The sequence below is a fragment of the Emydura macquarii genome, unplaced genomic scaffold, assembly GCF_026122565.2.
Source record: "Emydura macquarii macquarii isolate MOO-44397 ecotype Brisbane River unplaced genomic scaffold, CSIRO-AGI_Emac_v2 contig_318, whole genome shotgun sequence".
NCBI lineage: Eukaryota > Metazoa > Chordata > Testudines > Chelidae > Emydura > Emydura macquarii.
Window position 1 is genome coordinate 1,748,350 of NW_027130455.1, and position 26,289 is coordinate 1,774,638.

The following is a 26,289-nucleotide window of genomic DNA, read 5'->3' on the forward strand; positions in this document are numbered from 1 at the left end:
GCAAAAGGAGAGCAGATTCTCCCCACACTGGTGGGTGACACTGAAGTCCGGCTTCCCAACCAGCCACAAACTGCTTCTGATTACCCCACACTGGATATCAAGAAGCCAGTCCACAAATGCCCACAGCCCCCTTCACTGCATTTCAGCTCCAGGCTCCCAAATCAGCACTAGGTCCAGCAAAGAGACCAGTTACTTAAACTCTCTGCTCTTTGCTAAAAAGGTTCCCTCTGACCCCAAGGGGTCAGCCACAGCACCAGACCAATTTGGATCTTACCTAAAATACCACGCTGGCAGCCAATCCTTTAGTATCTAAACTAAAGGTTTATTGTAAAAAGAAAGAAATAAACCATGAGAAAAATGTTAAAGGGTTAAAGTAAATCACAGATATACAAATGATTAAAAGTCCATTTACATCAGGTTTCTGGAAGAAATGTGGATTTGCAGGCTTGTATAGTTCCGTCTGGTTCACATCCAGTACCTGGATGGGTCTAAGTCCTTCGGTTCCGTTGCAAGATGAATAGATCCAGAGGTAGGTGTGTGTCTGCAGCTGGACAGGATCATAGACAAAATGGTTTCTCTGGCTTGATCTTATAAACTCCCTCCTCCAGCCATGCGGCCTGTGGGCAGTCACAAGACCCAAAATGGAGTCCATAGTCACATGGGCCAATCCTGGTGACTCCTCCGGTGTGCCTGGGGTCCATAGCCACATGGGACAGTCCTGATGCTTCATCAGGTAGGCTGTCTGCAATGGAGTCCAGAGTCACGTAAGCAGGTTCTGGTGACTCAGTGGTGATGCTGGCTTCTCCCTCAGGGCCCCTTGCACCTGGGAATGCCTTAATGGGCCATTATGCAGGCCATTGTTCTGCAGCCTTCCTATCTGGGGTGTTGCCCAGGCAGAACAATTTGAAATACAGATATCTCAAATACATCTATAACTTCCATTTCAAATATTACACATGAACATAAGTATTATTATCTTACTTAGCACATTATAACCTTCCTAACAGTACCTGACATGGCATATCACACATGGATTATTATGATTCTGCCATACTGATGTCACCCAATATACTAAATGCCCCCCCACTCAAGCCAGCCCGCATGACAATGGTGTTATGAAATATTTGGCGGTTTTGGAATCAAACTGAAACCACTTTTTCTCTCTGCTGTCCTCCTGCACTGTGGTTCAGGAATTTGTTTCTTTCAACAGCAGTTTAACTTTTTGTTTCTCAGGTATATCACGTGTACAGGATAAACCAAATTCTTCCCTCAGAGACATGCATACAACTCCCATGCAGTTCAGAGGGTGTTATGTGTGTGCATCTTAGTACTGAATTAGATCTAGTGTACACAAAGCAATGTTCCGATAATGCCTTGGTCACGGCATAAGTAATGCTTTGGAATGTGTGCACACTCCTTCATCCTCATGAAAAGAAAGGGCCAGCTCTAGTTGACCATCTGGGCAACAGAGAAATTGAGGTGCCTATTTGGGGTTTAATCCAAAGTCAGTGGGAATTTTTCCATTTATTCCAATGAGCTTTGCATTCAACCTTTAGTTTCTGTATGGATGAACCTACCTGATAGGTGACATGCAGGGTGCTTTTAAAATGTCACTCTGTCATTTAGGACCTACTCCAGTAGACTGCTTTAGTCCATGTTTAACTCTACAGAGGAGTAATTCCAGTGTAATCAGTGGGAATAAAACAAATGTGTAAAGTTAAGCAGTTGCTTAAATACTTTTGTGTATCAGAGCCGTAACCCAGTTTACTCTTTGATCTGAGACATGCAGTCTTACTGCAGAATGGCTGTTTCCTTAGCTTAATGGATATTGTCATGCTGTCTGGAATGGCTCTCAACCATGGGTGCCAACTTCAGGGAAATCTGTCAAGAAACAACACATGAACCCCAAATTGGTTCTGTGTTCTATTCTTAGATTTCACCAACCTAGTAAATCACAACGATATTCAGGTAACTCCCAGTCCCAAAGAACCAGTCAAGCCGGGTCAAATGCACCCCAGCAAAGACAAAATGTATAACCAATCCTATAATAAACTAACTAAAGGTTTATTAACTAAGAAAAGAAATGAGAGTCGTTTATAAAGTTAAAGCAGGTAAACATACACACACAAATGAGATACAGTCCTGGGTTCCCAGAGATGATAGTAGGTGCTATAAAATGCAAGCTTTATATATCCTTTAGGGCTAACCCAAGCTAAACAGCTGGGGACCCTTGCTTATGCTTAGAAATCTTTGCCCCTCAGAGTTCAGGCAGCATAGGGTTAACAATTTCTCCTTACCAGCCATTTTTATTCCCTTCCTCAGCATTCAAGCTGTGATGGGATGAGGGTTGTGCACGTACCCTCTTCACAGGTGTGGGGAAAGCAATCAACAAAGTATTTTGTCTGCAAGGGCTTGTCTGATGTCTGTAGACCTTCTTTTGCTGGGGAACACCTTTTGTGGTAAACTAGCATTTTACACACAGCAATGCTTCTCCCCTGACTATGGGGGATTTAAGGTGCTCGCAAACATCTTTATAGTTACAGAGCAAACATTTAAACATTACCTTATAATACAGGATATAAATATTATAAATAGGATAGCATTTTACAAGCATTCCATAAAGTCTAAGCACTAAACACATTCTTATAACTCTAATATCTATTAGACACACAGGAGAACCAGACTGGTTTCCAGCTGTGCATTTGTCAGTGTTCAGTGAGGCCCAAGGTCTTGGCATAAGCTGGCACCTGGAATGCCAGTGTCACAGATATGACTGTACATCTTTTAGCCTGGCCAGTGACTTGTTCTTTTTGTTTCATTTAAGAGATCCTGTTTCTTTCTGTACCAAGTACTCATATAGCTACAGAACCCAATGCTGCTCTCACTGAAGTACTTTGCCACTGACTTCAGTGGGAACAGGGTTGTACTCCATAGCATGTGCCTTTTGCTTTTAAAAGACGAAAAGATTATTAGGAGCAGCAACACCATATGATCTCCTTTTCCTCATTAGCGCACAGAAATGTAATGTTTTCACTGGCTATGATTCTTTTTATTGTTTATAGTAAATAAAAAGTAACCACATATTTTTAAACAAGGTAAATGATTCTGCAGTTTTATATCTCTTCCCTGCAAGTTGTGACCAGCTATGAAATATACTATTTTGACCATGAAATCGGTCATCTTTCCCTGTGATTTTCTTAGAGCCCCATATGTAACAAATAAAATTCCTGCTTTTTACAAGGGGGAATCTAGGAAAAATAAATGGACAACTGAAAGGGCTGCCATAACTACAGTTTGCTTGGCATGCCTGTGCCCCAGGTGACCTGATTTGTGGCCTGGATTCAGAATCACTTTTCTGTTCTTTACCTACTACTCTGTGGTTTCAGCTGTTTAGATCAGGCTAATTTTCAACCCAGGGAACTGAAGAGTCATTATTCTCCAAAAATGTTATCTGTCATGTGTTTAAAAACTGGTAACAAAATACTGTGTTTTGCCAGGTGGAACAGCAGTGGGGCAAGGGAGATAAGTATCTGGAAAACCACCGCATGAGAATGCCAAACTACTTTTCTAAAATAAAACAATCTAAGAAACTTTAGAGACATGAAATACGTTCTTTGCTACTGGCCATGTTCTTATACAAGATCTTCTGCTGAGTTCTTCATCTTAATGAAATAGTTGATGTTCTTTGTTCCAAAGATACCCAAGAGTTGATGTCAGAGTTAGCTGCAATTATATCATTATTATTATTATATTATTTTATATTTTTCCTGAAGGAATTCACTTTTGGATGATATTCATAAAGGTAAAGGCACTTTTCTGGCAGGAACATTGCTCCATGTGACTTGAAGCTGCTTTAGCAAGCCTCCTCAAAATAAAATGCAAATAAGTCTTTAAATACAAAAAAAATGAAGTTCTTCTTCGAGTGCTTGCTCATGTCCGTTCCATGCTAGGTATGGGCACACCACATGCACAGTTGTTGGAGAGTTTTCCCTCAATGGTATCCGTTGGGCTGGCTCTAGCAGCTTCTGGAGTCGTGTGCATATGCTCCAGTATATGGGGCGCCGCCGCCCTCACACCCTCTCAGTTTCTTCTTACCGCCTGTGATGATTGCTGGAATGACCTTCTTGCTGCAGCATGGTTTCTTTCCCAGTGGTTTGGAGTCTTCTCTAGTCATATTTGTGTAGTTTTTATAATTAGCTTTTATAGTTTATATAATATATAGATATAATATAATTAGTTTATGTAGTTCTTAGCTAGTGTTAGTGTATATAGTAGTGGAAATAGTTGTCCTTGCTGTGGAGGGACTATTTGCCCCAGGGACTATCCCCGGTCCCCAGGCTTCAAGCCATGTGCCTCTTGCAGCAAACCAATGCCAGTGAGAGACCCTCACCCTGGCTGTTTAAAGCAGGGGTGGGGAACCTTTTTGTTGCCAAGGGCCTGATGGTGGCCCTGGCGGCGGGCGGGGATTCGGCGGCAGGGGGGGGATTCGGTGGCGGCACAGTTACGTGTGGGGCGGTGCTCACCGCCGAAATGCCGCCGCCGTTTCCGCCTTTTCGGCGGCGCGGTTTTGCAGTGTCCCCAGGGTTCCGTGGGGCAGTAACCGCCTCCGGACTCCACCCGCCGCCGAAAATGGGCAGACGGCGGCAGGGTTTCGGCGGCGCGCACTTCCCGCCCGCCCGCGGGCCGGATCGGGCCGGAGGTTCCCCACCCCTGGTTTAAAGTTAAAGATAGGTGGGGGAAACTCAAGTTAAAGATAAGTGCCATATCTGCAGGGATTTCAGACCTCACACTAAGAAGGACAGGGACAATTGGCTGAAGGCCATTCTCATGGAGGTGACCCTCAGACCAGTCTCAGAGCTGAGCTGCTCCGAATTGGCATGCAGCACCTCGGCTTCCATGTGAAGCGCTCCTCCGGCACCGAGCTCTTCCCAGAACCACTCACCATCTCCAGTGCCAAGGAAGAAGCACAAAATGCTGCATACCAAGAGAGAGCACTCACCGGTACAGAAGAGGGACAAGCGGGGAGAGGCCAGTACAGTGAGACCCATATCAGGCAACTCTTCCTCCAGCGATGGCACTGTCAACTCTGCCGAGGGTGTTGAGTCATGGAGGCAAAAGCCAGGATATCCCAATGTGATCCCCAAAGGATGACTCCTCCTTGGAATCCGAGGGAGAAGTTGTTACTCCGCCTAGGGCACACCACATCTGCCCAGCCTATGCTCCACCGGACCTCAAGGAGGCAGACTACCACCCCATCCTACTTGGCACTGGATCCCGACTCTGGTACCAAACCCGGTATCAACACCCAGGCGATGGCCAAAGTGAAGGAAGAGGAAGGAGCCCCTCCTCTGATGCAAGCCTTCTCATCATCATCCCCAGATGAGGCCGTTGTGGGACTCAGTAACCTGCTTCTGCAGGACGACTTCACGGCCCACCACAACCTTCTGAAGTAGGTCGCAGCAAACCTGGGTCTGGAAATTGAGGAGCTCAAGGAGCCCAGCTATGCAGCGATGATGGGAGCAGTCAAGGCCCTCTGGCAAAAGCCTTCTTTGCCCTCCACCTCAAAGAAGGCAGAAGAAAAGTGCTATGTACCGGCGAGTGAGTGAATACTTGTACTTGCATCCCCCTCAGGAATCCCTGGTGATCACTGCAGCAAATGAGCATGATAGACAGGGCCAGTCAAAGAATAAAAAAATAAAAAACTTATCCCAAAGAATAAAGACGCAAAGAAACTAGATGTTTTGGAGATGAAAGTGTATTCAATGGATAGCCTCCAGCTACATAACTCCAATCAGCAAGCATTGTTTGGGAGATACAATTTTAATCTTTCAGACTCCTTGTTTAAATTTAAACACTCTCTGCCACACGAGGCAAGACAAGAGTTCACGGCCCCTCTAGTGGCCAGGATGTCTTTCCAGGTGGTTCTGAATGCTGCCAACTTGGCGGCCAGAACAATGGCTTTGATAGTCACCATAAGATATTGTTCTTGGCTCCAGTCCTCCAGCCTCCCCCACGAGGTTCAGCAGTCTGTCTAGGACCTCTCCTTTGAAGGCTCCTCTCTTTTTTCAGAGCAGATGGACACAAGGCTGTAAGGCCTTCAGGATTCGAAGGCAACCCTGCATTTCTTGGGCCTTTACACTTCATCAGCTGCCAGGAAGCACTTCAGGGCCCAGCAGCCTCCTTGGTTCTCTGCACCTCCTAGGCAGGAGCCCTATGAAAGAAAGGAGAGAGGTTACAAACAGTGCTAACCTCTCCCATCCACCTGAGCCTTTCAGTCGGGATCTCAGCAATGCTCTGGCGGGCCTAACCAGGCCTTTTGATGGAGCGCCTGAGGGCACTGTACCGGTCACTGTCTTAGATCCGCCTCCCCTTTTATTTTTGGACTGTCTGTCGCTCTTCAGCCCAGCATGGTATACATAACATCAGACCATTGGGTCCTCAGTACAGTGACAGTTGGATATACCCTTAAGTTTCTATCCATCCCTCCTTTCCATCCACATCCCTCTTCAGGGATCCTTCTCATGAGCAACTGCTCATCCAGGAGGTGCAATCCCTCCTATGTATGGGGGCTGTGGAAGAAGTTCCTCAAGACTTGAGAAGGAAGGGATTTTGCTCCCAGTATTTCCCAATCCTAAAGGCCAAAGGGGGGCTCTGGTTCATCCTGGATCTGCATTGCCTCAATATATACCTGAAGAAGCTGAGATTCCTCCTCTCTTCACTGAAGCTGAAACAAAGGGGTTGTTACAGAAGTTATTTGCAATTTCAACAGCATTTTCCTTTATTCCTAGATTTGTACTCAAGTCTTTGGCTAAAAGATGCACCAAATAAGCACTGCCCCCATGTGTTATAAATTTCTGGTTCCATTCATTATCTTCTAGATTTCTTCTCATCTTTGCTACCTTTCCAGCATTGTCTGTGGCAACGCCATGCACTTGACACTTGAATTTTATTAACAGTTTGTTACAGTTTTTGCTGCTACTTCTTTTAAGTATTCTGCTGTATCAATTGTTTCTGTAAAATAGACAACCACATCTTCTGTTGTCACACAAGCACATATTACTAGATCATTGTGTACATTGCTTCACACATCAGGTCTCAGATTAACAAATTTCCTACCAATGTTTTTTGCACACTGTTCAATTTCTTTCTGCATATTCTGTATCCAGCAATGTCCACTCTGGTGGGTAGCCTAATTGTAATGATTTGAATCATGTCAACAAAATGTTTGTTCTGAACAAGACAAAAGGGAGAATTTGTTACATAAATGAGCCAAGCAATCTTTTCATCTATGGAGATTTATTGGTCCTGATTATAAACTCATTCATGGTTTTACACGATGGTGAAAAAAGTTGTTTGTTTGTTTTGTTTTGTTTTGAATATAGGTAATGTATTGTCTGGCACAGTGCCAGCAGATGACTGAAATTTTAGATCTTGCAGATGATGTGTAAGCTGAACCCTGAAACAAAATGGCAAAAATGTCACTCGCTCACTGAGTATTATTCAGTGCACTGCTTAAAAAAATGAGATTGTAAATGAGATTGTAAACTGCAGCTGTTCAAATGATATAATTTATTCTAAAGCCTGTTTTATAGGGAAAATAATTAATAAATCATAAGGGTTACCTATATCTATTTAAACTCTTGTCTCTAGCAACATACCAAACAGCTTGATTTTTTTTTAAATGTTAAAATTCATAAATGCCTAATAAAACTTCACTTTTAAACCGGAAATCTTCACCAAGGATGTTTGATTACACCAAGAAAATAAATCATTTCAGAAGTCCAGCAGTAACAGAAAAAATGTAATTCATCAATACTCCCACAACAAACTAACGTCAATTATATTTTGAACATAAAACTTTGAAATTCGTAAGTAAGTGATCCACCCAAAACACACATTTATTAGAGTAATCCAAATTATTATTTACAAGCAGAGTAAGACATGCTAGGCAATCCATAAAAATGGTGCAAAAATAAGTTTACTAACCAGGTTGATCCAGATTGTTCAGACATGTCCACATCATCTTCAGAATCTTTGCCCTATTTGTTCTACTATTTACATTTGTCACACATTCTTTTTTTATCCAGAGGATAGGAATTTCTTTAAAATATTCCCAAATAGGGTCTCTTTTACAATCTGCAGTCATGGCATATTTCTTCCTCCAGTCCCCAGGTGTTGAAATCAACACTAGAGGCTCTCTCAAGTATGCTATTCGTTCTTCCCACCGTGTCCTGCTTTGACACCAGTGTTGTTCCTTTTTGGTTGCATACTCTTCCTTGTTTTTAATTCCCCCACCTCTTCCAGAAAAACAAAAGAACTAGCAACAATCCAAGACCCCTGCTCATGTAACCAACATGGCTTTTACACTGCAATGTTTTGTTTAGAGACAGAAAGAGAGCAAGTTCAGAAATTAAGGGATTTCTGTTTGTATCTCCGTCTGTGTACACACAAAAGGAGACAGAACAAGGCTGTTTACTTCAAGTGCCCAGAACCAGCCAGAAGCAAGGGCTGGTAGTTACTATGCAGATCAGTGTTTTTCCATGAACTGGAGAATAAGCTTCCATTGGTGAATGGAGTCCTAAATATTCATAATTTGATAAATGAATCAAGCAGCGCTCAGGTAGGGAGAAGCTGTAAAATAGGAGTGTAAGACCACCCAGATGGGCTCAGTGGATTATTCTGATGAGATACATGATGGTGTCTCCTGGAGTCAGAGGCCAGGTCCCAACATCTGTGATAACTTTGCCTGTGTCTTGCTCCCAGTAGCACAGTCTCCCGCAGGATCAAGCCCTTAATACAGTACAAGACCTATTGTGCCATATTTATAAAACTTGCCCCCAAAAGTTAGGTGTTTTTCTCCTGAAAAGCAGCCTGTAACACAAAGTTTTAGACAGCGGCTCACTCATGCATTCAGCATATTCATTTTTTATTTAAAAGTTTTCAGAGATTATAATAGGTTTAGGCCTTAACATATTTTGTATTAAATTCAGATTTCATTTTAAACAGGTTTCTTTTTAAAAAAGAAAAACTTACTATAATTAAAATAACACTATAAAAACTCCAATTTAAATACAAAATTCATTTTTTATTTTATTTAATTTTAAAATAATTTATTTTTATTCATTCTGCACCTCTTTTGTCCTAGACTGATATTTCTTTCTGCCATTCTCTCACACATGATGGTAGCTGATTTCCACTGATGTTCCTGCTCTTTCTGGATAGTCCAATGCTTACCTTCTTCTAAAGACTTAATCACTTTAGCTGCATGTATCTGTTGGTACACAAGTTCTAAGGCAGCGTGACTAGTATGCACACATTACCCCCAGCAGTTTCCTGAGTGTCTATCAGCCTGATGAGTCATAAACAGCAAACCTCCAAAGGCTCAGTTTGGATTAGATAAGCACCTAGATGTTCCAGCGCCTCTCCAAACCACTTAATTCTGCAGAACAATGTTGCAAATCCCATGAGAGATCAACAACATTCCATCTCTGCTCCACTCATTAAGCAAGGCAGTACATGAAATTGTGACATGGTGTATGGGAGAAGGAGTTGGAAGTCCAACTATTTCAAAGCTCAAAAAAGGTTCAAACTTTGGGTGATGGTTTTGAGTGGGTTCTTATTTTATCCCTAGTCAAGAGTAGCAGATCCAGTGTTTATAACCAGCTGGAGTTTCTTGCATGGAAAAAAGAATGGTCTTAACATTATAACATTTTTTTTATCTTCCCCATTTCATTGTGATCAGAATTCTTCTTTCCTTCCCCACTCCCCACACTGCTCTAACACTTCCTCTTTTATAATCAGTTATAGTTCCCACAGTTGCCACAACAGAGAAATTAGACACTACTGGTATTCGTGCTTCTTAGGCTTCGTTAATATATCCCACTTATTTTCTACTTTGCACGAGCACATGTAATTCAGAAGTCTGACCTGGATATTGCAGAGTTCCACCAGACGTATTTCAGTGCTGACTTACTCAGGTGAGGTTGATTTGCTGGCAGACCATCCCAGGCGTGAAGTTAAATAAAAAGAATGCAAGCAAGCCTATCTTGTGTGGAGTGGGTGAACATTAGTAACATAGCATTCTCTTTTGGGGGGAAAGGCAGACTAGTTACAGCGTAGGATAGCTGTTTGCAATGTACTGTGAAGCTCAATTAAAATATATTGCCTCTGACAGTCTAATCACAGCAAGCAAGAACCGTGGTGTAAACCTGCATAAAGATTGACTAGACAAGGGAACATTTCAACTAGAAGCATGGACAGTGCTGGGTCAGCAGTTAAATGTGATCTGTTATCAAGGGAATTAGACGTCTTCATTATTGCCAGTGCTTTGCTGTGCTAGAAAGAAATGCAAATACACCCAAATATAGGTTGAATTCTGCCATCCTGAATCTAGTAAAACTCCTGTTGATTTCAATGGAAGTTTTGCTTAAATCAGAACTGCAGAATTTGGGCTTTATTTTTTTAAGATGAAAACTTTCCACATTTGGGAATTGAGCATGCTCAACATTTCAGAGTACTCAGTGCATTGCAGAGTCAAGCAATGGAAAGTGGCTGTTGGTGGACTTGGGGTGAGAACAGTTCATCTTGAAGAATGAACTAATATAATGATTGTTTGGCTAAAGCATATTTATAATAGTTATTACTGGCAACCCAGGCTTTTATGAGTTTCAGCTTGTTTTGCAGCTACACTTATTCGCTTGTCAGACGAGTAGGTTATGAACTATTGAATTGCTTCCATTCACGGTATGCAGCTTGGTATTTACAGTCATGAGCCAGTGAAAAGCAACCTGAGGAAAAAACAGATTTTTTTACCATGGAGTTTGCACCATTTCTTTTAGTTCCTGTTTTTCACAGGCAGTCTACAAATTTCTCCTTTACTCCAAAAGCTCTGGAGCATTCACTCACATGTTAAGTTTTTCTTTAAAAGAAAGGAAAAAAACCAACTTTGGTTGCTGATATATGGACAGTGTTTGGTGGTACTTCAATTTTTTTCTTGTCATTTTATATTGCAGATAATCTCTTTGTGCCATTGGGTGCCCACATGGTGCTGAAGCACACCAATATTTGTGGGGTGGGGAAGGATTTGCCATGCATAACTGCTTTAGAAAATTGTTTTTGTACCATGGATTTCTTGTATTTTATACTTGGAGCTTGTCTGCGTGGTACATTAGTGTGCACCAACTGGGGCATAAATTCTGCTGTACACCACTGTGTCATGCACTAACTGTCCGTGTGGACCCTGCTGGTGTGCACTGAAAGTTTCATAAGTGCATTGATGTAGTGCTTTTTGAAATGGGACACATGCATGCATGTTCACAGCCTTGTTATTGCTTCCGTCCACTGACTCTTTCAAATAGAGAGTGCTCCAAAACTTGGGAATCAGGTTTTGTTTCCCCCTCAACCTCTGTCTTTCTCACCTGCTTGTGAGACATAATATAAATAAAACATATATGTATTTCTGTGTTGAGTCAGGCAAGGGACTGTTTAAATTAATGGAAAAATAATTATGCTTCCCTGTTTGAACAAGAGCTGCCACTACACCCTGCTCCTTAAAGAATTTCTATGTAAATAATGCTTATTGTGTTGTGTTGTTAAACTGTTGTTTTTTTGCCTTCCTGTATCTGGAACATCATACTAATTTCTACAAGTTGTGATTACTAACAGAGAGCAATCACCTCACAGACTTGTACCGAAAAGAAGAAACCATCAGTGTCGGAGGAAATGGCTGCATCCATAGTCCCCGCTTCCCGAGTAGCTACCCCAGGAATCTTCTACTGACATGGAGGCTGCTGTCAACAGAGAATACAAGGATACAGCTGGCCTTTGATAATCAATTTGGACTGGAGGAGCCAGAAAACGATATCTGCAGGTGAGAGGAAAAACTATCCAGAGAGCTAATCATTTAATTTTAAAAATCAACTGACCAAATGTCTTGTGCAGTGCTTTGGAGGGTCCATTAGGGATTCTGTTTCAGATTAACAAAACGTCTGGCTACCAGCACTAGAAACCAAACTCTCTGAATAAATTTACCTGCCTCCGGCTTGAACTGTTTTCTGTGGATTGAAGTCCTCACATGGTATTTTAAATGCAGGGCACTCCAGTCTCATGTCCTGCAGGCTCCCTAGACAAAGAATGGCCGTTTGCCCTCTGTAATTAAGTAATGGATATTTCTTTTTTACCGCTACATGAAGCACATCTTTTTTCATATGTCAGTTTAGACAGCAGGACATTTACTGCGAAGATAGGAGCTGACAGGGAAGAGTAGGGGTGGGGGAACAGTGTGCGGTGCTCTTGGAATTGTATGGCCAGAATGAAGAATGGTTGACTAGCTGTTAGCTTTCTTTAATTAGTATTTGCGTCTAGGTAAAATTTGTTCTGGGTGTCTGAAATATCAGTCCAGAGTCAGCAATACACCCCAGCTTCTTTGTCCCGCTTCGGTGATGCAAAGCAGCTATACACTCAGTTGGTTTGGCCCATAATTAATAAAATAAACTAAAGAAATGTTTCCGTTGTTCATGTTTTTGTTATTCAGTGGTAAATTTTGTGTGGGAGGGAAGACCCAAAGCCTCCCCATATACTTTCCTGGGCACATCTTCAAAAGCCAGGTTCTTCTGTGGCAGCACTGGCACGAAGAGCTAAAGGATCAGCTTCTAACCCTCTGCCTAAATGTTATTGCTTATTGCTACATCTAGCCAGAAGCACTGTGTTGTTTTCTTTCACACACACACACACACACACACACACCCGCCTGCATGTCTTCTCCCAGTGCCTTATTCCATTAATTTGCATTTAGAGGGTTTGGTGAGTCGTTGTGGTTTTATTATTATTTTTCAATGTTCTGCATTACCAATGAAATGAGAGAAGCATTCCAGCCAGTTTGTTTTCCATTTAATAACAAAAGAATGCAGACTCAAACTGGCCATCCTTCTCTGAGTGTTTATTATCTTGGCAGCTTTTACTCTGCTCTGGCACTGTTGGTGTGAGAGCAGTTGCAGTGCTATAATAGTTACCTTCTAGGATCACAGAGGATACGCCAGAATGCAGAGACTAATACCCATGGAAACAGCGTGTTAACATTTTACATAGAGAATAAACCATGGCTGACCTTAAATCATTTCATCCTTGAAACACAGATCTAATTTACTGTGGAAAATGATGAAGTGTTCTCTTTTAAAGGGCCATTAAAGGTGATGACATGGTGAGGGGAAGACATGGCATTGTTGACATGCTAGATTTTGACCATGGCTGTGGACAATTAGCTTTCGAAAGCTACAAATTTATGAAGCAAAGAAGCAAAGACTTTCCAGAATCTATAGTGTTATAAAAGCTGGGAAAATATCTCATTCTTTGCAGACATACAACCTTGCCCTGAGTTGTATGGCTTTTATTTACATGATATTATTGTTAGAATGAGGAAGTTCCCATGGGATTACGTGGAATGACTTTCAAGCTTCTTAAAGACCCTATGGTAAGTAACATATGATGTTACTTTACCGTTTTAAATAAACTTTTTGGGGGGACAGAGGGGTGTTAAAAACCATTTTACTTTCCGATGCTCTTTCTGGCCCTACTTCAGCAAAACATCCCAGGACGTTCTTACATTAAAGCCTGTACCTAAAGTTAAACACATGGTTATGTGCTTTGCTGAATGGATGTCTGAATTGGGGTCTCTTGCTCCTTCACCTCCTTTCTTGCTGTTTTGAACCTTACTCCTTTACCCAGGAATCTCCTGATTTTTACTTTCAAATGTTTCATTAATGTTATTCATTTTAAATTACTTGCTATGAAATTTAAATGGACTAAGACTCATTTGGGGCTGGGGAGATGAAAAGGTGAACTTTTTCATTTAATTGATTGAAAAAGGGGGGGAAATTCAAGAATTTACAGAAGTTTCTACATGTGCTATTAGTGCCTTAAAGATTTTAATAACCATTTTCACAATGTCTCAATGAGGAGCAGTTCTCAAGAGCACTTACATTATCCTCTTCTTTCTGGAGCTTTGAGTGCACATAAACAACTGCTGTTGTCAGCAGGTAAAACTCCAATAAAGTCAATGGATTTGCACCATTTTATTCCAGCAGTGACTTTAGCCCTGGCCACAACAGGTGTAGGTCAGTCAATCATTTAATTTCCACCCAAACATGTAAGGTAGGTCTTGGGCTTTCACTGAAATTTGTATAATATATTATGGCATGGTAAATTTTAAATGGACAGCGAATATGGCTAGTCTGTTGTGGTTTACACATCTGCAGGCAGCCAGAAATAAGGATTGTGGAGTTGTAAGCTGAAACTAAAAGGACACAAAAACAAGCCAGTCATTTTGTGGGAGTTGCTAGTTTAGGCTTAGAAGGCCTCTGAGATTGTCCTGAGCAGAGATCAGGATTAGACCACTGAGAATGGGTACAAAAGTTTTACATTTATCTGCAGCTTAGCTTTTTAATAGCATGAAAAAATGTCATTTTAGCAGAATTTAGACAGATTTAGTGATGCAGTTACTGTAGATGCCTTGTTTCCCATGCTGTGTAATTTTGGGTCTGTGACTATAAATGCTATAGGGCTAATAACTTTGTAGCTGCACCTTATTTATATTTTTCTCAGAAGGAATTTTGGAGGAAGAGAAAACCAAGTTTGTTGTTTATGTAGCTATTCAAACCCTCAACTAGGTAAACAGGGGAACTGTCTAAATGACAGACCCCAGAGAATATTGAAACACTTCAATAACACATTTCTAGTAATCAATTAATAACTGTTAACATGTTTTAATAACAAAATTCCTTCCTGATAAGAGATTCCAAAATTTTAGGGCTTAACTGTTGGGTGAGGATGACTCCTCTACCCATTCATCATCATAGAATCAGAGACCTAGGGATTAGAACGGTCCGCTAGTCCACTGCCAAGATGCAGGATTTGTTGTGTCTAAACCATCCAAGACAGATGACTATCCAGCCTCCTTTTGAAAACCTCCAGTAAAAAAGCTTCTACAACCTCCCATGGCTGTCTGTTTCATTGTCCTACTGTACTTACAGTTAAGACATTTTTCCTGGGATTTAATCTAAATCTGTTACACTGTAGTTTGTTCCCATTGCCTCTTGTCCTGCCCTCTGTGGCAAAAGAGAACAACTTTTCTCCATCTATTTTATGGCAGCCTTTCAAGTATCTGAAGTCCACTACCATATCCCCCCTTAATCTCCCCTTTTCCAAACTAAACGTACCCAGTTTCTTCAGCCTTTGCTCATAAACATCCTCTTAGCTCTCTGCAATAGACCCCTCTGTCTGCCTTGTCTCTAGCTTTCTTCCTCGGGCTGAATGGAACACTTGGGGCTGACCCAAGCACATTGAAATCAATTGAATGACTCTCATAGTTGTCAGTAGGCTTTGGATCAGGACTTTGATTGCTGCCCTCTTGGTCATACACATCAAGACATGTGGAAAACTCAATAAACTATACAAGCTACTGACAAAAATATATAAACAAACTAATACTACTATAGCTATATGTAACCTAAGCTAATACAGTGTGGCTCTTTGTACCCCTCTAGTGGCTAGACTAGGTATAGAGGTGTATGAGTCAATGGACCTATTTAACTCAGGCAGTGGAGGTTGTGGGTTCAGTCCCTGCAGATGGCCCAACTAGGGGCATCGTTATATATGCAACCTAAATAATATGTGTCACTTAAGGTAAGCGTCCCAAATTTCCTTGTTGCTGTAACTACTATCTTGGTCTAGTTCTCTGTCTGCCCAAAATCAAAATTGTTCTGTTCTTTAAATAAAGTTGTGCCAAATTTTCAAATTATTTACTAACTACATAAAACAAAGTTGGTATGGTTATTTTGTAGCAAGGATAAATGTCTGTAAAGGCATCCTCATTATGGCACGTTAGGGAATATTGTACGCTTGCACTCCAAGAGCAAACAAACCCAATGAACAACAACACACACCATCACCACCACCACTTTAGGGTATTTAAGATTCTTAGAAAGTAACTTGCAACTCAACATATCATGCTCTAAGCTAGCATTTTCACCATTTGGAATTTTTAATTAAGTGTTTCATAGTGGAGACCAATGTATTTTTGACCAATTTTCTGAGCAAGGTTCCTGTGTAGTGACAGCAGACTTATGTAATGAGAATTTATTAAACTATGAAATTGATCTGCAGGTATGACTTTGTGGAGGTGGAAGATCTATCTGAAACCAGCACGGTTATCCGAGGACGGTGGTGTGGTCACAAGGAAGTTCCTCCAAGAATAACATCAAAAGCAAACCAAATAAAGATAACCTTCAAATCTGATGACTATTTTGTGGCTAAACCTGGATTCAAGATTTATTATTCCCTTGTGGTAAGTAACTTAACTACTCAATGCTACTCAAACTATAGTGTGAAAGAACAGCAATATTTGGACACTGGATGACACAGCTAACTACATCTGATCACATTAATTAACTGTAAATATTTTCCTTCCAGCAAGTATATAAGGCACAGATCAAAGCAGTTTTGACATGCTATTATTAAATATAAACCAAAGACAAGAAAACTAAAGACAAGACTTACACTAATAATAGGTTTCAGAAACGCTAACACTTTCTGCACTGAGGCTGCAATTCCAATGTACTGACAAACACCAGAGCAATGGCAGTTGAAATAGTTTCTGTTTAAACTCCATTTTGATTCTCATTTGACATCAAAGAAAAGTATATTCCGAGGGTTAGGGCTGTGCTTTTAAGCAAGAAGCCAGGAGTTTAATCCACATGCAGTAAAATAGTGCATTTAGTACACAGTGTGTTAAGGTTCAAACTGTTGTTATATGCTATATGGTTCTTTGTATTATGTAGCACATTATAATATTATGTATTATTATTGTCCTTGTAGCACACACTGATTTGATGAGAAGGAATCCCTCTGTTTTTCAATAAGCAGGAATTAGTCTAAACAGATTTTGATACAAATGTGTATTCCATGTATTGCCCTGAATAATGTTATAATCATTTTGATGCAATATAGCTTAACAGAAGTGAATTTTTCAATCAGGCAAGAAATGGCAGGCAGTAATTTATTACACTGATATCATTATGTTTTCAAATCCATGACAATCCAGATTTTTTTTCATTCAATCCAGTATTACATATTCAGGCTTTCTTATTCCTGTTAGCAATAAGAGTAAATTTGTACTAGGAGAAATCCAGTATTTACGCCATTTCACATCTAATGGTTTTTGTGTGAGTATAAGCTGTTGTACATTGAGCCCATCCCATGCCTAGATATGGGAAATATATTGTAAAGACATATTTAAGGCTGCAAATTTAGAGCTAGATGCTGCTTCGTTGCATTTAAATCACTGGGCCTACTCGTGAAGTAAAACACTACTCCGTGTGAGTAAGGACGGCAGAATCCAGAGCTTAATTTGAAGGTAATCTAGCAAGACTAACATTTATGTTGTTGCCGTCCATGGAATATCACAACATATAAACATTTAAGCAGTGAAGCAGCCTCTTTCACATCATGTGTATTTAATATTTCCAGAAAACTTACAATAAACTAGCTTTACATAGTGACCATTTACAGCTCATATAGAATACTTGGGTTTTGAGAAAATGTGCTTTATATTCAAAGCAGAGGACATTCAGCACTAGAAAGCTCAAAGTGTAGTTGCTGTACTTGTGTAAAGTCCAGAGTGAGTGAACAGAATGTTTTGCCGTCTAGCTTGTGTATGTGGGAGAATATTCTCCAAACACACTCTTAACATGAAATGTTCGTTTTCTCAGAAGAGAAATCTGTCGGGGATTTGTGGTAGTCATGGGATGAAGATGAAATTTCTTTAGCCTCTGTTTGAATTGTCCAACCAAAGATCCATAGAATTAATATTCAACAGACTCAACCCTTAGTTGGTAGTCTTCACAGTCTCCCAGGAGTGAGTATATACAGTGGCTGTACTGTACACTGCTGACCCCTGAAGGTTGAATTCAACATGTATTTGGAAGCAGCAAGCTAGAGAATATTATTGGACCATGCCAAAACGTATGATATATCAGATTAAATAAAAGATATGTAAATTGTTCTTTTCTTTGCTGCACAGCCATTTCCATCATTAGGCTATTTTTGGAACTTTCCTGGAAACCTTTCTGGTAACAAATGCATACAACTTTATTTAAAAAAAAAAAAAAAAAAAGAGAGAGAGAGAGAGAGAGAGCCAGAATTAAAATAGATGTTTTAGGGTGTGGGCGGAGGTCGCTGTTTGTTGAGTGAACTGTGCTCATCCCAATAATCTTTAGAACAAATCAAAGCAAGTGAAACAGCATTTACCAGATTAACTGTATATTTTGGTCTTGATGCAGGAATTGCTGGGTGAAATTCTATGCATTATGCAGGTAAGACTGGATGGTGCCAGTCTTTAAAGGATTTCTGGCCTTGAAATCTATGAATCTTCATGGAACTAGTTAAATTCACTTCAACTGGTGCATATAAGTTTGTTTGTCAGTTCACCACTCTGCATGTGGCACAGACTGAGGCACTGCAATGCCTGTTAAAAAATGGGTTTGTTCAACAAGAATAAAGAACTGTTTGTTATCACCTCTTCTAGTACATTCCAGCTTTCCTCTCCTTCCATTCTTCTTATTTAGAGAAACAAAAATATCCATAAACAAGAAACAGGCTTCTTCAAATGCAGATACCAAAGTTGCACCTATGCATATGCACTTGCAAAATGAGTTATTTACACGAACAGGTACTTAGGCATGTAAAGGCCCAGTTTGTGGGCACAGATGATGAATGCTCAAACTGCAAAACTATAGCTGCGCAATTGTCAGCTCAACATAGGCACCTATTTCTCCCTTTATTTTCTTCTAAAATCTCCCTTTACTCCAAGCTCCATAGGTTTAGAGCACAAGCATCAAACAAGTCTATATATTACCCATACCAGCTGTTCTCCATGAGCTGGATTTAGCCTGCAAAATTATTTGAAATATCTCCCTTCCTTGCTCTTTTTTTCCACTGTGTGGTTGGTTTTTAAAAAGGATTTTTTACGTTTTGGGGGAGAGAAGTTGCCCCACATATTTCCTTTAAAATATAAATGCCCCTGTCCATGTTGAAGTGCATGTATAGTTCTGGGGAAGCCTTGTTACCTCCTTCTCCCATATTTTGTATAATTAAATGACTGTAAGTGTATAGTGTTTGCATTGAAAATGAAGCACTAAACCTGTCTTAACTTCAATACAGCTACTTCCAGTGAAGGATCTGGCTCATAGTTATATTGAGGTCAGTAAACACTAGGTACACAAGATCAGGCACAATGTGATGATGTAGGGAGTTAAAATGAGAAATCCCCACTTACATAAGTATTTTCATACATGCCAATGGGACCGCTTGTGGATGTGAGCAGAATAGGGCCCTGAATTTTAAAAACATACTATCATGAATGTACAAAGTAATAATCAGGAAGTAGTTCATGAACAAACTCCAACAAAATTAAAAGTTGATGCTTTAAATTGAAATTCTCAATCCAGCATCTGATTTTGATTAAATGGGACACTTAGAAAATATTAAATTCTGGTTGATAATTAAAGCCATTATTTTTGGCATGTTTGTTTTACAACAGGCGTATATCCGTTACATGTTTACAATGATAATTGTTACTGCATACCCTAACTGTCCTCTAAATGCAATGCATATCTGGGAATTTTGATTTTAAGTATTACTGGCAACAAATGTTCCAAGAAAGTTAGAAAATGTATAATAAAAAGAAAAGTCAACCATGTAAGGCATCAAACAAATTCCATTTTTAGTTTTATTTTTGTTCTACTCTTCTTTGCAATACCATTTAAGAAACACAAACATACAGGGGTTTTGCTCCAGTGTTAATTTTTGTGGCTAATATTGCAAACCAAATCTGATGTACATCATTGCTAATGAGGATTAACTCCACTGAAGTCTGTGGAATTATACCAGTATAAAACTGATTGTGACGTCACTTACACCAGATCCTAAGTGATTTTGGTTTGGTTCAAATTAAACTTCTTTTATGGAAGAGTCCTATAGAATGTAATATAAATGATAATTGTTGAACCATCCTGTGGAATTTGATAGAGAATGATATTCTTTCTATTAATAAAAGATAGACACTCCCTGTCTGATTATCTAGAAATAACACACGTCAAAAAATGGCAAGAAAAGTCACAGACATGTTCATGAAACTTAATCAAAGTTTTTGTCATATTTTTGACCAGCTCCGATTAGAAGACAAATCCAGCCCAAATGTTGGATTTAAACTGTACACTACTATCCCATTAAAATTTGCAAAGAAACACCAACAAACTCTGTATATTTAGACAACAGAACAAGATCCTGATCCTGCTACTCCTACTCACACAAATGGCCCTTTGTCAAGTGACTAGTCACATTGATTTCCAGGGATCTAAGCATACAAAGAACGATTGCAGGATCAGGCCACAAGGTTTTTAATTAAAGTAGTAATAACTGTCATCAACAACAACTTCCTTAAAATGTTGAATATGAAAGCAAAACAATTCCCTTTTCTTAGTTGGACAGCAGTGCAAATACAGATTCAGAGATTTTAAACCCAGAAGAGACAATTAGATCCCTCTAGCCTGACCTCCTGTATATCACAGCTAACAGAATTTCATCAGATCAAATGCAAATTGAACCAATTTCTGTGTATGGCTGTGGATCTTTGTTTCTATGCTTTTGTTTAAGTTGTTACTTTTTCTTTTGCACGACAGACACTTCATTGGAAACCTATATAATGTGTTGCGTGTGAAAATATATATGATAACAATGTGCAAATATTTTCAATGCTTTTAAACTCCAAAGAAGGAATCTCAGTAGATTTGGGGAGGGGAGGGACAGGTGAATGATTTTGGTTTTGTTAATGAAATGATCAGGAATGAGATAAATCACACTACAGGGATGTGAGATATATATATGTGTGTGTGTGTGTATAAATATTACGCACGCACACTTATCAGTCACTCTCCTGATCATTTTTCACTGATTAAGTTTTGATTTCCTGTGTATGCTAGACAGGATGGGTATTTTCATAAACACTGTACACAAAAACCTAATATGTCATGCAATGAAATTCTATTTACTTGAGAAGCTGGCAGACAACCAACTGCTGTGTTCTTCTCTAGAGCGCATCACCCTCGTATAAAATTGCCAACAATGGAATCATCTTTCTAGAGGATAAAGGGGGGGGAGAAATGATGCTCTTTTTAAGTACATAAGGCTGACCCAAAAGCTTTAAAATTCCTTCCCCATTCATATGTAAACAAAGGATTTGGGAGATTATATGTGGTCGTTTTGTTTAGGAGCAATTGTAACATTAAAAAGAAGCATTAAAAATAGTAAGTGGTCTCATGAAAAGCAAAGAATAAATTTCGGACAAGGAAAAGGTTTACAAATCTGTGTTTGCATGTTAAAAGAAACACACCGCTCACATAGTTAACATTTGCATCGAAATTGGGTAACTTCTACCTCTTGTACAGGAAGGGGGTTTTCTCTTCATTGGTGCTGAGGGCTGGGACTCTGCAATTCTAAAGTCCATTCCTCAGTTTATCGGATGGATATAATACTTGCTTCACAGGAGTGTTATGAAGAGGGGGAAGTTGTATGGCATATAGGACCAAGGAGAACCTTTCAGAAGCATAAAGCAGCACAGGAGAAAGCACAAAAGAATTGGGCAAAGGAAGCAAAAGTGAGAGCTGTGTAACCAAGATAAAGTGGCTGGAGTCAGATGCGTGAGCGGCGTCCAAGGTCTCGACTAGGGTTTTGGCAGGAGGGATGGAAAGAAATTCATAGATTGATAGAGTTTAAGGCCAGAAGGGACCGCTACTTCATGTAGTCTGACCTCCTGTATATCACAGGCCATAAAATTTCACCCAGTTACCCTGATTTATGAATTATGGACTAAGAAAGAAACAGCTTGGCTGTAGGCATAGGCCCCTAGTGTCTGCCTGGGCTACTGAGCGCCTCCAGCCTGGTCATCCCTGTCACCTCTGGTCAAGCTGTCCCTTGCACTGTTTCAAGAGTCTGCTCTGTTAGTGGTACCCCCACTTCAAGAATGCTGCCAGTCACCAGCAGTGCATTGGTGCTCCTCCTGACCCTGGACAGTCGGGCAGTGGAGGATAGCCTAGCACTATATTATGTGTAAAACCAACCCTTGGGGTAAAGAAGAGAGGAAAGTCTGCCTGACTGTCAATTTTTTATAGCTCCGTCACCGTAGTATCTAAGTGCTTCCCATGTAAACTAGATCTGCTTGGCAAAATCACTAGTGGACGACATTAGTCTTCAGTTCTCCTTCTCTCATCAGCGTAGGAGGTTCAGCTTGGAATATATATGGAGTCTTCTGTTTTCTTCTTCCTCTACCACATTGTTTTGGTTCTGTTGGGAAAGCTCCTCTGAGTGGAGGATTTTGCAGCAAGGAGTGGCCATGCTCTGAATTAGTGTGTCCTATTTGGGCAGCTCATTCCACAGCTAAATCCTCTTTGGTTGAGGATGATTTGTGTCCAGCTCGTGTGCTTCTTCAGCAGCATCATTCCAGGGACATGCAGCTGTCTTGGTGAACTATAGATGGAGTTGGGGCCATAGATGTGAATTCTTGATTTGATGATGGCCTGGAAGATCAGGATTAAGGCCTCACACAGGCATCAGAAGTAGACTGGAGTCAGTAGAGTTCAAGGATGATGTACTTGGAGTGGCATGGGCCATGAAGAAGCAGTCAGCAACATTCTGCAGAAGCGGAATCCTCTTTGATGCTTATTCCTGCAGTCCTAGATTCAGTGAATTATAGCAATATAGAAGTTCAGGTTTCCTGGCAAGAACTTTACCTGATTGGAAGTAGGTGGGCTGGGTTTTTGAGCATGTCAAAGGTGGTGAAGAGGCAGTGTTTGCATCTGTGTTTTCCCAGCTGCACAGTGTGTGTGCACAGGATGACTCCATTATTGACGGAACAGAGTAGCGGAGAAAGGGCCCTTTCCTTTCATCATTTCCTGATGCTTTGACTGCTTAGTTCACATTTGACTCACTTACAGTACAGTATCACCTACCTGTTTTCCCATCGCAATAATCCTAACAGGGTCAGATTCCTGTTGAAAGTCTTCTTTACTGGGTTAAAGCTAGGTAAGGCAGCATGTATGGTTAGGAGCCGAGTGAATTCACAGCACTATAAGATTCTGGGTAAAGGTCTGGCAAGAATTCAGATGCATGATGGTAATAATATTTAGCATTTACTATATACCAGAACTTTGCATCATACAAAGCTTAGACAAACATTAGTTATCAGCTCAAGTACTGTCCATTGCTAAATAGTAGAATGTAGCAACTCTTTAAAGGAATGGGTCAATAAGATACATTAACTGCTTTAGATTTTACAGAACCAGGGTAGCACCTACATGTTGTGATAATTAACTAGGAAGTCTATTGCTTACGTGATTTTAAAAGTGACAGAGAAATGCCTGCTTTTCTAAAAGATCAAGGTAACTTATAGTCACAAACAGGAAAATAGAGGAAGGGCTAATTCACACCAAGAGTTTACATCATGTACATTGGCATCTAAGAAACATTCAAAATAAAAGTATTTATTATTTCTCGCAGTATTTCCCAGAGGCCTTATCCAAGATTGGGGACTAAAAACTAAAAAGGCAGCACCTGCCTCAAAGAATTTACAATCATGTTAGTAACGAGACACAATAGGGAGTGGGGAGACCAGTGTTTGTGAATACTGTGTGTGAATACTGTGTGTGAATACAATGTGTGAATCTGGATAAATAAAAAGTCATGGAGCAGGGGGGATTGGATCCTGGGTGCGGGTGCTAACCACCAAGCTATACAGTCTTTCTTACACCTATGTGTGCTCTCTCTTTGGCCCAATAACTCTCTAATTACTTAGTCGTAGTTTAACAGCTGCCACAGGAGAGAGTGAGGGAGGCCCACATCCAAATACCCCATAGCCCAGTGGTTAGAGATGGCAGATCCCTGTTCGAATCTGTGTGAAAATTTGGGATTTAGATGCCTACAGTGACAGGTAGTTGCCTAAGTCCCTTCATGAATCTAGCCCTATGTAGATTCTGTACAGAGAAGGAGGGAACTCAATCTGCTTTAAGGTTAGTTCTGCTTGACAGATTTCTGCAGGAGATGACTGGTGAATTTAGACATATGTTGGACCCCAAATGTCCCTTTAAAACCATACTGAAAAACTTGTGAAAACTCTTCACAGCAGGCTAGGTTATTGATGTTTTTTAAATTAAAACAAGATCTATGTGTCTTTCCAGTCTTGCAGAGAGGTGGGTCTTTGAGGCTCAACTTCCAGTTTAGAATTACACCAACATTATTTAGTCCACCACATGTCAATGTTCCTTATAAAGGCTGACACAGATTTCTAGAGAGTTTATCCCAGGCCTGTACTGCAATGTCCATTTCATGCTCAGAATTGTTACAAAGCGGTGTGTTGTCATTCTTTGGAATGCAGAAAAACATCTCTGCACTAGGTAAAATGTGGGTATAATGGTTTCAGAATACATTGTTTGGAGAATAAATTATTGCCTTATTTGTTGTAACAGCCATAACCACTCAAAAATACTTATAGCCTTTGATTAAATAATTGACCTTGTTTTAAGAATCATGAAACTAAGTTTTTGTGTTTTGTCATTCACTTATAGCACAGCTGTGGATGGTAGTAAAATCTAACGATTTGTAAAAGCTTTCAGGTCATCTAGTCCCTCTTTCTCCAAGTGCAGGAATGGCCTTTCTTTATTGTACATTTGCTAGTGTTTCATCCAATATGCCAAGTAGTGGGGCATCCATCAGTTCTCCATCAGGAGATGAAGACACAGACTAATAAATCATACTGTCAGAAAGTATTTTCATCTTGATAGTCCGCCTTAATTTTCCCTTTCTTAATGTCATCCCATTCCTTCCTGTTATACCTCCTTTCATTATGATAAAGAACTCTCTTTTTCTCATTCGTGTTTACATCCTTTTTGTAGAATGTCTTCCTGCCCCCAACCCCTTAGTTATCTCTTAGTCAAGCAATAATGTCCATATTTAGCGTTTAATTTTTGCACATATGTCCGTCCCTACCACCTCCTCACCATTTTTTTTGCTGTTCTCTGAACTCCCCAACTATTCCTCCCACCCCATTCCAATGGCTTTTTAGTAGTGAGGTGAGCTGAATCCAAAGATTCAAGTGAGATCACACTGGCTCTGTGTAGGGAGACATTATTGCCTCTGCTTCTGCATATTCAGCTCACAATTACACTGACCCTTTCAACAGCCATAAAACACTGGACACACCTGTCTAAATTGCTCTCCTCTGCCATTTGAGGGACTGTCTACACTGCATTCAGAGGTGTGTTTACAGCTTGGGTAAACAAACCCAGGTCATCTTTAATCTAGCTAGAGTGGCAAAAAATAGCAATGAAAACACAGCAGCACGGGCTCTAAGGGCATGTCAACTCTGCCCCACAGTTAGCACTAAAAGGGTGTGAATTGCAATGCAGGCACAATCTTAATGGTCCTCTTGGAAGAGAACTACCTAGTACGAACTCTGGATCTTTAAGTTTGTGCCCACAATGTCCACACAGGGGAGTTACAGCGTAGCACTTTGGTGATATTCACACCCCGTTACTCTAAACCGCAGGGCTGTATGGACCTGCCCTCAGTCTCTTTCAGCCCTAAAGCTTCCAGGTTTCTTTTCCCTTGGGATGTCTGAGACTAGGATGTATTACTTTGCATCTTTCCAGGGTGAATTTTATTGTGTTATTTCTGACCATCTTTTTAATCTCTCTATGTCCTCAGTGGTGTTCACAGCTCCTCCCAGTGTAATGTAATCTGAAAATGTTGTTCTTGTACTTCTTTTACTCCATCTTCTCCAATAAAAAAAGCGAGTCAGAAAATTTCTGTCTAAATGAAATCATACCTTACCTACCACAGATCCCTGTGCTACTCCATTAGATACCGCCTCACAGCTGAATGCCTTGCTGTTTGTGATAACCGTTTGTAAGCAGTCCCTCATCTGCTTTTGAATTCACATGACAGTGTTTCTATCCAGGCTGAATTGAATTAATTTTGAAAGTAAGATTTTATGAGATACTGTTACAGACGCTCTGCTAAAACAGAGATGTATCACTTTTCCTATTCTTCTTTCAAATCCACTCATTTTGTAACTCCAGCAAAATCACAATCCCGTTTGTCCGAGCTATATTCTCATTGTCCATGAGAAGAACTGGGACTGGTTAAATAATTAAAGCCTTGCTCCGGTAAGTGACTCTGCACAGGAGC

The 26,289-nt window shown here is 40.3% G+C and overlaps 1 protein-coding gene across 3 annotated transcripts in view; it reads left to right on the forward strand.

The window, feature by feature from the left end:
- PDGFD (platelet derived growth factor D) overlaps positions 1-26,289 on the forward strand; it is a 175,448-nt gene that overhangs the window by 96,145 nt on the left and 53,014 nt on the right. For 2 of the 3 annotated variants that reach the window (XM_067567692.1, XM_067567707.1), the window contains exons 2-3: positions 11,665-11,869; positions 16,159-16,339. In XM_067567692.1, coding sequence (XP_067423793.1) covers positions 11,665-11,869; positions 16,159-16,339 — 386 coding nt within the window. The remainder of the gene's footprint in view (positions 1-11,664; positions 11,870-16,158; positions 16,340-26,289) is intronic. The other variant, XM_067567697.1, reaches the window with a different exon arrangement.